This window comes from Mercenaria mercenaria, chromosome 8, assembly GCF_021730395.1.
Source record: "Mercenaria mercenaria strain notata chromosome 8, MADL_Memer_1, whole genome shotgun sequence".
Lineage (NCBI taxonomy): Eukaryota > Metazoa > Mollusca > Bivalvia > Venerida > Veneridae > Mercenaria > Mercenaria mercenaria.
This window is the reverse complement of record NC_069368.1, coordinates 50,452,821-50,465,084: the sequence shown is the minus strand read 5'-3', so window position 1 is coordinate 50,465,084 and position 12,264 is coordinate 50,452,821. Positions and strand designations below refer to the sequence as shown.

Genomic DNA, 12,264 nt, shown 5'->3' with positions numbered 1-12,264 from the left:
CGCTTCATCGAAAAATAATGTGTCCAAACACACGGCTGTATTCGGAGCATGGTTCGTACATGGCGGTTCGTACATGACTCCCTCCAGGAAGCTGTACTCGGAGCACGGTTCGTACAAGGCACCCTCCAGGAAGCTGTACTCGGAGCACGGTTCGTACAGCGCTCCCTTCAGGAAGCTATACTCGTAGCACGTTTCGTACATGGCTCCCTTAAGGAAGCTGTACTCGGAGCACGGTTCGTACATGGTACCCTCCAGGAAGCTGTACTCATACATGTCTCTTCAAGTGTTTAGGCTTATAAGAGCCACCCTGAAGACTTAGTAATTTTAGTTTGAGGATAGGACCGTAGATACAGAAGACGGTCCAGTTCCTGAAGTTCCCCTGGTTCTTTCGTGTTCCAGGTATGAAGCCCCCATGCAAGAAATAATATTAGAGCTCTGGAACTCACGTAGCCCCTTTAAAATATATATTATAAAATAACAGCAACCGCAAGCTCAGTCCAGTAGAGAATAGAGATATGACAGATTTTCGAGAAAAATTTTTGCTACTTAAAGTGATATCGAAATAAACTACAAGGAAATTGTCACAGTTACTTTCGTGGTAATTTGAGCAGTTGGTTACATACCGATTCATGGAAGAATAGGGTTTTGTTCCGGTCCGTTTGGAAGGGTCGGTATTACAACGGGATTTAAGCTTTCCGAGTACCATGGGTTATTTGCTATCTATCGTATATCATACATGCATTGCAGTTTCAAATCTAAAATGCGGTCAGACCTGTGAAATTTATCGGAAAGGTGCTTGTTGAACCAAAAACCAAGATTCCTGTCAGACCTGGGTACCCAGGAGCTGTCTTAAGACTGTCTGCAGGTGTATATGTCATTTTTCTTGTCTTCGAAGCGAATGCCGATACTGTTCAAAAAAAGACCAGAGCCACAGATTAGGGTCATAAGGGCCGCTGACTAGCTAATCGTTTTTACAGAAAGCCGACCTTGTAGCCGAGTAATCAACTGTTCGAACGTTTATGAAAATTGTATTTATCCTCTGTTGCTGCAGGAGCTATAAACGTGCGAATATGGTTCCCCGAGGGAATAGACAATGATCCATTGACAACGACCTCGTTTTGCTAAAACTGATACTTTTTGGAAGAAAAAGGTCACCATAAACAACTGGAGTTAAAACATATTGCTTATTCTGTGCCTTACACATTCGGCCTACCGGTGACTGATATTTTAGAGTTGCCGTCCGTCTAAGACAGAGGTCAGCGACTATCCAAAAATTCAATGATAAACTGTCCTATGGATTACTGTAATAGGCTGACCCTTGAAGAACAAAACTAACCTTAAAAGAAGACGCAAGTTCGGTAGATTGTTTTTTTTTATTTACAACCTTATGGAAAGGAACATAAATATATACAATTTAAGCAACTGGTACGAATAATAAATAGGGTTTGAACACAGACTAGTTGATGCACACGAAGGATGTAATCCTAATGGTACCGCTTATCCACGCGGAAGTTGCACGTTATTTTAGGAGACTGGACATCAGGGATTAGGAATTAACAAAACAAAAATGTCTTTATAACAAATGTTCCAATATGACGCATGGTACACTTTCAATAGAACCGAGGGACGTCCCTAAGACGCTGAATATGTAACTTTCTTCCGGAAAAAAAGCTGTCACCAAAATAAGGCAAACTGAATATTTGATCTTGAAGTTTCCGACAACAAGTTTTATGTCTGTCTGTATTTATAGTCGCCGCCGGTAACATACATGGGCGACTCTAGTAATGTTAGTAGGAGGATAGTGCAAGATACAGAAGACGGTCCCATCCCAGAAGCGTCCCTGGTTCTTTAGCGTGCCAGGTGCAAAGCACCCATACACGGGACTATTATCCCAATGTTAATATCATTTTTTTAGTCGAAGGAGCGGGGTCTCGAAATCACGAACCATTGTTTCATAGTCAGACAGTGTTACCACTGGCCCACTGCGTCCGCTCTTATTCTTATCCGCGATCTCTATATATCGGTAAAAACAAGGTTTATTAAATGACACACGAGCAAGGGATGGCCAGACAGTCGAAACATCTGCCTTTCTTATCAGTAAAATAACTGTGTCGACAACTAAACATAAAATGTTGACCCGATACTAGTCAATATTTACTGTGACAAATATTTGAGCTGCAAGTGTTTACTCTAAGATATGATAGGTTTAACATTGTACAAGAGAATTGCCTTGTCTCTCTAGTGCATGGGGTAAGATGATAAGCTGTTTTATCTAAAGCCCTCTTCAAACATGGTTTAGAGATAACATACATCTATTAAAAGGTTGATGATAATCGCTGGTAGGCGGAGCCTAAAGAAATAATTTATGTACATGTCTTTTTTGAGAGGGAATTGTATTGATGCGTTTAGTAATGGTTGGACATGGAATACAAAAAAAAAACAACTTCAAACCTGAGGAACTTGATTATTTACTTTTCACATACTGAAAATCTTCTTTGTTTGCGCTTGCCTTCTTTCTAAAGGACTTGAACTTTACCTCAGGGCGTTTAAGGATTTGCTATTTAAGCCAAAAAAATTGCAGAATACTTCAACATTCTGCCTCCAGATGACAAGACAGAAGTGTTGATTATTCTCGATATTTTCTCAATAAGCATGGAGATTTCATTCGATTGTAGAGATAATTAAACAAACTTGTGTAAAATCACCTGCCTTTCAGGAAGGACCGAAAGGCAGGACCATTGGACAGTTTGTTGATAGCTGGAAAACTATTTAACTTATGTCTTTTTACTCTGAAAATGAGCCATTTTCCTTGAAATGCAATCTCCAGTGAAAAGCTGACGTACTATGTACTAAAGACAGATCGATGCACATTATTTATTTCAACTTTGGTACCGTGGGATGAATGCGAAAGTAGTCTTCTTCTTCGTTCGCCCATGCATAGTAGTCTAAGTGCTTCTTTAACTATATGCACTTGGACCCTTTTTTCCTTTCATCGCTCGAATTACCAAACTTGCTTACAAGTAAAGGTGGTTGATAGGTGGAGGCACATTTTTTTTTTATTTCGTTTGTGTTAAAATCTTTGAAACGCCTTACTTGTCTTTATATTCACGTTACAGTGAGACTTAATGACAAATATTTTTTCTACCACCTAGCTTTGCTTAAGGGAACAAGGGACACTTGTCACTTCACTTGTGAATGACTCCTCTGGTACCAGGAAATCTAATTTGCGTATCCAATATTAGTACACAGAATTTGCTCATTCGCAAAAATCCCTATGGATATCAGGATTATAAATAACCAACTGATTTACAGGCCTTCAAAATTAAACTACTATTTCATTCAAAAAATCAAGTTAGGCCAAATGTAAAACCAGTCCCATGCTAATTGAATCTTTATAGATAGACTGGGTCTAAACACTTTGGATACATGAAACACATAAAGTTAATTTGCAAATTTAAGCTCAGTCTCATAATGTAGTTTAATAGGAGTGTTGCTAACATTGTAAAAAATCATGAATTTTTCATGCCAATAATAGCACAAAATAAATATTTTTCCGATGAAGGAAATATTACAGTTGATATGATCATCCAAACTGTATTCAGCCATGTTACATTGGATGACACAGACTTAAATAAAAGTAAGTCTTGTTCTTGAAAAACTGGCATTAACCCTTATCATATTTGACACAACTGATTCTGCCTTTCTGATCAAGACCTGCACTGTTCGCCATTCAGTCAGTATCTTTTTTTGGTAAGCACCCCTTTTAACAGTTAATGGTACAGTCCAAATTGAAAGATGAACAAGTTCATTATAGAAATTTAGCAGGGTAAGGGTTAAGAACACATCAGACTAAAATAAAAATTTCTGCTCATCTGCAGTCAGTTTAAAACCATTTACACTACCGTAAAAGCACATGCATATTTTCGCTAGGTCAAAATTGAGAGAATATGAAATTCTGAGTATGTTCGAGAGGTTTAATATTCACGAATTGTAAAAAATGGTATCCAATTTGAATATACTTAAAGTGAATATTTACACGATGATTAATTTTACAAGATGTAGGTCTTCGCGAATATAGTGGAAAATTAAACCCTCGCGTAAATTTCTGCTTTTACAGTAATTCAGTTTGGAAAGATAGTTTAAAGCCTACTTGAACTTCTCTAGAATAAAACAAGTATACGGTACATGGTCAGAACCCCTGAATTGGGTTAAACCAACTACCTCCTGGCAGAACAACTGACACCTTAATCACTTTGACAATTAAAATGGATCAAAATCATATTGTCATGTATATGTGGCATACAGTTTTGACAGAATTTATCCATATAGGCCTTATATGACAACTCAGAAGTAAATGGATAAGTTTGTCAATGGAGTTTAAAGTATGTTAAGTATATTACAAGACACAGTGCATTACAAGGTAATAACGCGAAACATTTTATCTTCAGGAAAAAAAAAGTGAAACAAAAATTTCAAAACAGACAACACTGGAAGTTAATCATACTTCCCAGAAGCAAGTATATAGGTGTACCAACGTCAGACATTCAGTGCCTTCCAACAGGTTACCAAGGAGCACATTTATCTTGTATGTGATTGAGCTTGTCACAGGTTTACTGGATGACATCAGCTCTTCCTACTGGGCTTACAGGGTCATTATGTTGATTTCTTCATAAAAACATTCGTACATGTATAATACAAATTGGTATAATACAACTGACAAACAGTAATACACCTATGATCAGGATTGAAAGTATCATGAATGTATTTGCAACAAAAAATATGGGATAAATATAATGAGGAAGAATTGGGCATTATACCTTCTTTTCGTGCCTGTAAAGTAATAAAACGTATTAGCGTCTGATGGCCCTTTTACGCTTCCGTAGAATCAACATTTATTATACAGAATTCATTTTGAAACTATTTCTGAAATGTCTAGGTTTGCAGCTCTCAAATACAGAAATATCTAACATCCGAGGCATATACCGACACTTTTAGACAAGATCAAAAAGGACCGTTTGCATGACTTGTAAAGTTCTAAAAATCTCCATAATACCCTTGCTCCGTTACGGACCCCTGTGAGATTTGTGTTTATTCCGAGTTGCAACTTTTGTTTTCAACTTTTATTTCCTTTACTTCCGGTAAAATCTGATAACAACATAATCATGTCATTCATATTTCATTCCCATGTCAAAGGTGATAATTATCGATTAAATTAGTCCAGCCTAAAAACTCCAGCTTCTAAGCAAAAGTTTGAAATTGACCAATACCAATCTAGAATTTCAGACTGGTTCCCATACTCAGTTCTATTCTCTTTTAGTAAGTTATAACTAAGGAATTGCTTGTAACCCATTAGTAAGGTTGGGAAGAACAGACATGACACATTCATGTAACATAACGCTTACATTAGCACATTGAACGGCAGTATTTCTACTTGTTCAAAATTAGTCTAGTAATTATCATCAAAATATAAATCTAAACACAGGAGGCTTTCACAGCTTCATATCTGACAGTGCCATGGTAACTTCTGCAGACTGTTCTCAAATCTATCAATGTATGTAAGTGACATTATGTTACCATGAAGGGTATGTTCTCTGAGCTCACTTATAGTCAGCCATGATAACTATTTTTTTGCAACATTAAGTTGCATTTACATCAATAAATCTATATTCATTGTCTGGAATTTTGCAAGCCAGATGTTTCTAGGGAAGTCTAGGGACATGCTCCCTGCAAAGTTTCTATGAAAACTATAGGTATGCTCCCAGGGATGTTTCTAAGGAAGTTAAGGTGCATGCTCTCTTGGAAGTTTCTAGTGAAGTCTAAAGGCATGCTGATGTATTTAATCAAATGTATTTTTTGCTATGTGTATACCTTAAAATGAACTAAGGGCCATCACTACAGGTGTTTAATACCCCTAGATGCCACTCTGATATAGGGAAAGTAAATTGTTGCAATTATGAGCTGCATACACACCTTAAGTTTATCTTGACATTGGATGTAGTGACGCCGATTGCACACGCTGCATATTGTCTTGACGAGATAAACAATTGAGGATAGTTTTTTAATATCTTCTCAGCAATTTAAAAGATATGGTCTGGACAGTTAAGCTATTTGTCCTTTGACCTCCAAGACTGACCTTGACTTTGCTTCTAGTGACCCAGGTTGTGTGCTCTGCATGTCAACTTAGTGAGGTAAACAACTGACGGTAGTTTTACGAAAATCTTTCAAGATTTAAACTGTATAGAGCTAACACAAGTTGACCTATCTGACCTTTGATCTCGAAGAGTGACCAGTCTTGGACCTAGTGACATGGGTTGTATTGTCTTGAGGAGATTAACAACTGATGGCAGTTACATGAAAATTTTCCATATGGTAAAGATATGGAGCAGACATGATGGACAGACATGCATTAATCCAATAAAGTCCTCATATACTTTGTATCAGGGGGTATAATAATTCTCATTTTCAAGTTTAGAAACAGTTGATGTAAAGACACATACAGTTCAACTTTATTTATCAAAACATGCGGAGCAAACTGAAATTTGCTCGAGCCATCAGTATTTCCAGCCAATGGACGTTCAAGTAGTGTTGTAAATGTTGGTAGGACTTAACCAAAGACACATCTATTACCCTCTAAGATGTACTGCATAAGTATATAAATTAATGAATAACATTAAATTTCTGATTCTATTTATTTTATCATATTTATTTTATGCTCATTCAAAACAACCATCAACACACAACCATTGTTTTTTGCTTTATGCTCATTAAAAACATGTCATTATTTCAAACGGAATAAATTGTAAGAGAAATAGTATTTGACACTCTAGAACAGACCATGTCAAACTTACATGCGTAATTTATGCATATCTGTTATAAGAGGTAAACATTTTATGAATACACAATTGCATTTATCTAAAAAAAGTCAATCATAGAGAAGTTTTAATTAAATACCAAAAATCTTCCAATTGTGTTTTCGATAATCAAACTGAAGATGTACAATAAACAATAATATCTAACTGCACAGTGAGCAAAATATGTTCATTTTACCTATTGTCAGTTGCAAATAAATTTTAATTTCACAAGGTGTAAGAAGTATGCATTGTTAAAATGTGCAAAATGATTATCAATAATTAAGACACTGTTCGAGCAAGGTGTTACTATACTTGTCAGGAGAGAAGGTATGGTCTGAAAGTTTGAATTATCTGTTTTTTGAGTAATACGAGGTAGAACAATACATTTAATATAGGGACTCTGTCCAAAACAGGGGTGGAGGTTGAGTGAAGGGTGGTATTCGAGGGATCAGATTAAGTTTGTTTGTTTTGGGTTTAACGCCGTTTTTCAACAGTATTTCAGTCATGTAATGGCAGGCAGTTAACCTAACCAGTGTTCCTGGATTCTGTACCAGTACAAACCTGTTCTCCGCAAATAACTGCCAACTTCTCCACATGAATCAGAGGTGGAAGACTAATTATTTCAGACACAATGTTGTTTATCAAATAGTCATGGAGAACATACACCCCGCCCGAGGATGGAACTCACAACCCCGCGATCTGTAGACCAATGCTCTACCTACTGAGCTAAGCGGGCGGGCTTGGATCAGGGTAAGAACATTTGGAGTTGGACTGTACTTATGTGGCCTAAAAGAATCTATATCATTGATTTGCAGTATATAAAGCGCCTTTGAATGTGTTTTTCATGAAAAGAGTGCTACATAAATCTGGTATAATATATACTCTATACACAATGGTACTGTATTGAATATTGTCAGACATTTAAGAAATGGAACTATTTTTTTCGGTGTTCGTGGGAAATGAACGACAGAATAGGATCGGCAAATCCATAAATCGCGCTAGCAGTTCATGTTTAATTTGCCGATCCTATTCTGTCGTTCATTTCCCATGAACGATTCATGTTTTATTTGCCGATCCTATTCTGTCCTTCATTTTCCATGAACACCGAAAAAACAGTTTCATTTCTTATATTTATATTATATTTCCTTTCCATTTGTAAACAAGATAATATTATTAATTGCACAAATTTTGTGGCATTTAACATTAAAATCAGCTTCCCAGCCATTCTGTGCACCAGACGGAACAACTGCGACATTGTCTAAGGAATGTTCTCCCAGACTAAATGCGGACGTTCATATGAAATGAATGTCATAATGATTGTACGTAAATCCCGCCATGTCGAAGGAAGGCCGTTCAAATAATGTTTACCACACTTTTGACATGATGTTGTGCACATACCAGAACTTACTTTTATACAGGTATAGTCTATTTTAAAAAGAATATTTAGACATCAATGTAAATATTTAAGCATGACTGTCACAAAGGTAAGTGCAACTCACGATATCACCAGGAAATTTTAATCACTGTGAATCCTGTGTAATACATTACCAACTATAATGTATATATAACTATACCTGACAACTGATACTTCTGTTGTGCACATACCAGAACATACTTTTATACAGGTATAGTCTATTTCAAAAAGAATATTTAGACATCAACTGACTGGTATTGTTCACAATGATGTATAGTCTCACAGACTGTATATTGTCCTTCAGACACCTTGCAAATGAACTGTTGAACCTGAATCGCTGGTGACACAAAACACATCTGCATTGTTCAAATCTACGGCAAAATACGTTTTTGCCTTCAGAAGAAACAACCCAGCTTTGGATGTTCCTATATTTTCAACACACACCATGGCACAGTTCTGTTGTATATACAAACAGTGGTAAGATCTTTGTCTACAGACAGCTCCATCAAGCTATTAGTCATACAGGAAAGGCTATTGTCTACAAACATCATGATATGGCTCTGTTGTACGTAAATCCCGCCATGTCGGAGGAAGGCCGTTCAAATAATGTTTACCACACTTTTGACATGATGCAGAAAATAAAGTTCTGTATCTTTGGAACCAGTGCTGAAAAAAGAACAGTATTCATTTTCAAGAGCTATCAAGAGAAAGGACTTTTGACTATTTGTAGTGCTTCCACCAAATCCTAGTGTACATACAATGTAGGTTCAAATACAAGTTACAGAAATGAAGTAAAATTTTTGACCTAGATAGATACAAATTTCTATTTATAGTAGGGTGTCAACATTACAACATTAGCTATGAATAGCTATCGGCTGACTCTAAGTGTGACACTGACCTTTAAACAAGGGGTCTACGTCTACACACAATTTATCACCAAGTGGTGCTAGATGTTTGTGCCAATTTATTTCAATATTATCCATCCATACAAAAATTAAAGAAGTAAAACCTTTGATCCCTAAAAGTGACCTTGACCTTTAAAACTTGAGGTCTAGGTCTTGCATATAACATATTGCCTGGTTACAATGAATGTTTGTGCCTAGTTAGATGAAATCAATCCATTCATTTAATAGATAAGACACAAAAATGTAATGTAAGATGTTTACCAGGCAGTTTCTTCCTCATTTATAGTCTATTATTAAAGTACCTTGATACATACACATTTGGGGAAAAAGAACCAACTAGTCTTTTGACAAAAAGGAGTACTGACAAAAGAAAACCATCCGCAGCTGATATGTTTTATTTTGTAATAAAGCATGGTTCTCATAAAAAAGTATAATTTTGTATATAATCTTCAGACTGTGCAAATCAGGCTGGAAAATGTGAAATTTATATGCATTTTTATAAACAACTTGCACAAAAATCTATTTTTGTCATGCCATATTCATCAGGTTTCGTAAAGAAATAAATATTAAATAAAACATGTAAACAGATAAATATTTTTAAAACATTGAAGTCTAAGTATTAATTTCAGACCAAGATCAATAGACAGGTTCTTAAATAATAAAAATTGGAGGCAGGTTGTTTACAATTCTGACCTCGCTACTCAATATGTAATGTACACCTAATATTTGAAACTTACCATAAAAGATGTGAGAGATAATTCTGCATTGTGTGGGGAGTAGAAATGTAAAGTTGCAGCTGTAGCGCTCTCTGTAACCTGATCAAATACACAACATATACATATATCATTGTTATCACAGCAGGTAATACTGGTCCATTAACTATCTCATCGCTACCTCATTATCAACCTCAAAACAAGAAACATGATAATATCAGATACTAGGGTTTCAACATCTTGATATTTAACAATATGATACAAATACAAGTGTTTGTAATGCTAGCAACAGCACAACTGTAATGAGTATCATAATTCCTAGGATAAACGTCTCGATAAAGCCTATCTACACACCAAGTTTAGTGACAAAACGTCTACCCAAACTAAAGATATTGAGCCGAAACCACTTTCTATTCTTAGTAACAATGACTGACTTAAGGATGTACGAGCGAATTTTTTCTAACGTTAAGAATTTTTTCATACCTTGTGAGCTTGAAGAACATTAGTTTCTAAGACAAACAAGAGCAGAAAAAACATAGGTCATCGAACTCGTTTTAATTTTATAGGGTATTTTCTTCACCCATTGTTCACGCATTTCTGAAATTTTGTAAATATGAAAAAATGTTGGTACTTTATAAAACATATAATATCCTACTTAATCTTATAGGGATTTCAGGTCTTACAGGTTAATATGAATATATGGTGATGTCAGTATTATATAAGCATAAATGTCACTAACAAATCTCTTTAATTTTTACATGATGACATAATTACCCCACCCACTTTATTTTCAATGGAAAAAACGTATTTAGATCTACAAAAAAAAATTCTGACGTTAAGATTTTCAAAATATTTTGCAGCATTAATGACACACAAAAATGCTTCAAAATGGAAAGAAAAAAAGTTGGGGTCACCGTGCATCTAAGAGATTTACCGGTATTAAGAAAAAACTGTTAAAAAGTGGTGAATTTTGATATTTTTTGTTCTTTTTGTTTTAATTTATATTATCTAGATAATATAAAGTGCTATCTTGAAAACTTTTATATTATTTATAGCTTAACATTATATGTATCAGTCAGAAAAATATCAAAACCAAACCTGATCTACTTTAACAGGTATTTGAAATTACCTACCCCTACCCCATTGTAAATCTTACGTCAATTTTAGGCAAATGCCAGCCAAAAATAAGGGTAAAAAATTTTTTTTCACAAAAAGCATAATATATCTGGTTGAATGGTACATTATTAGCCATATTTTAATTATCTAGCATTAATTTTTGGCAAAACGTTTGTTAGAAAGCAATATTTGAAGAAACATTTTTCAAAATGGCGGATATCCTGAAAAAAAAACGCTCGTACATGCTTAAGTGACCCCCTTAATCTTTGTCTCAATAAAAGCTGACTACAAACAAGGTAACCTACCTCCTTAAATACAAGAGCTGTCTCATTACAGCAAGTTTCACTATTTGGTGATAAAAAAAAAATAGATCCATCTAATCTAAAAGAAACCATTTTTCTGTTTTATACAGACAGTGACCATGACCCAGCAGCTCCTAATACAATCACAACTGTCATCTCCACCTAAGCTACCTACAACCAACCGTTCAACAGTATATCTATCCAAAACTAAAGCTTATAAGTGAAAACCATTTTTTTCTATTTTAAGTGACAGTGACCTCGACCTTCACCAGAGTGACCCACACCCCAATAATCTCAACCTTTGTCTTGATAAAAGCTATCTTCAAACCATACTTTGTGACAAAAGGTGCAGCAAAACAAGATACTGAACAGAAAACATTTTCTATATTTAGAAAAAGTGACCTTGACCTTAATCCCAGTGATCCCAATTATCATTTTCACCTAGTTTCATCATGATCAATATAACCAAAGAAGTATAAAATACACAGAATGGCAACTGGCTGTAATCTCGCGTGAGCTCGTGTCAGAGCGTGATTCGGCGTTATCTTACTAAAAACAAACATCGGCGAGCATGGAGTTACAATTTGTACCTTTAAAACTACATTTAAAATACATGTTAGCTTCTAAAACAAAATTAGTTTAATGTGAAATGGTCTTAAGACACGAAGTTCACGTTTTTTTTGCCATCGAAAGAAGCGTGGTCATACGGTGATAATTATTTTACCGATGAATAATTGCTTTCGCATACAAAATGGCGCGTGGAAAAAGCGCCACTTCCGGTAAATGAGATCTCGTTTTTTTGTCACGGGAGGTTGGCGAGATTTGCTCTATATGCCTTTCAAGTTGCCAATCTATTTACTTTTATAGCTCTTTGATATAACTTATTCCTAACTAAAGTTTTTGTGCAAAAACAGTTTTTCTACTTTTAGTAACAGTGACTTTGAAGCAAGTGATCTCAAATAC

The 12,264-nt window shown here is 35.4% G+C and overlaps 1 protein-coding gene across 2 annotated transcripts in view; it reads right to left on the bottom strand.

Annotated features, from left to right (window-relative positions):
• Positions 1–6,670: 6,670 nt before the first annotated feature.
• The window catches only part of LOC123566371 (mediator of RNA polymerase II transcription subunit 27-like), a 35,022-nt gene continuing 29,428 nt past the window's right edge, over positions 6,671–12,264 (bottom strand). For both annotated transcript variants that reach the window (XM_045360377.2, XM_045360378.2), the window contains exons 7-8: positions 9,908–9,985; positions 6,671–8,931 (exon numbers count right to left, since the gene is read on the bottom strand). In XM_045360377.2, coding sequence (XP_045216312.2) covers positions 8,797–8,931; positions 9,908–9,985 — 213 coding nt within the window. In that variant the 3' untranslated portion in view covers positions 6,671–8,796. The remainder of the gene's footprint in view (positions 8,932–9,907; positions 9,986–12,264) is intronic.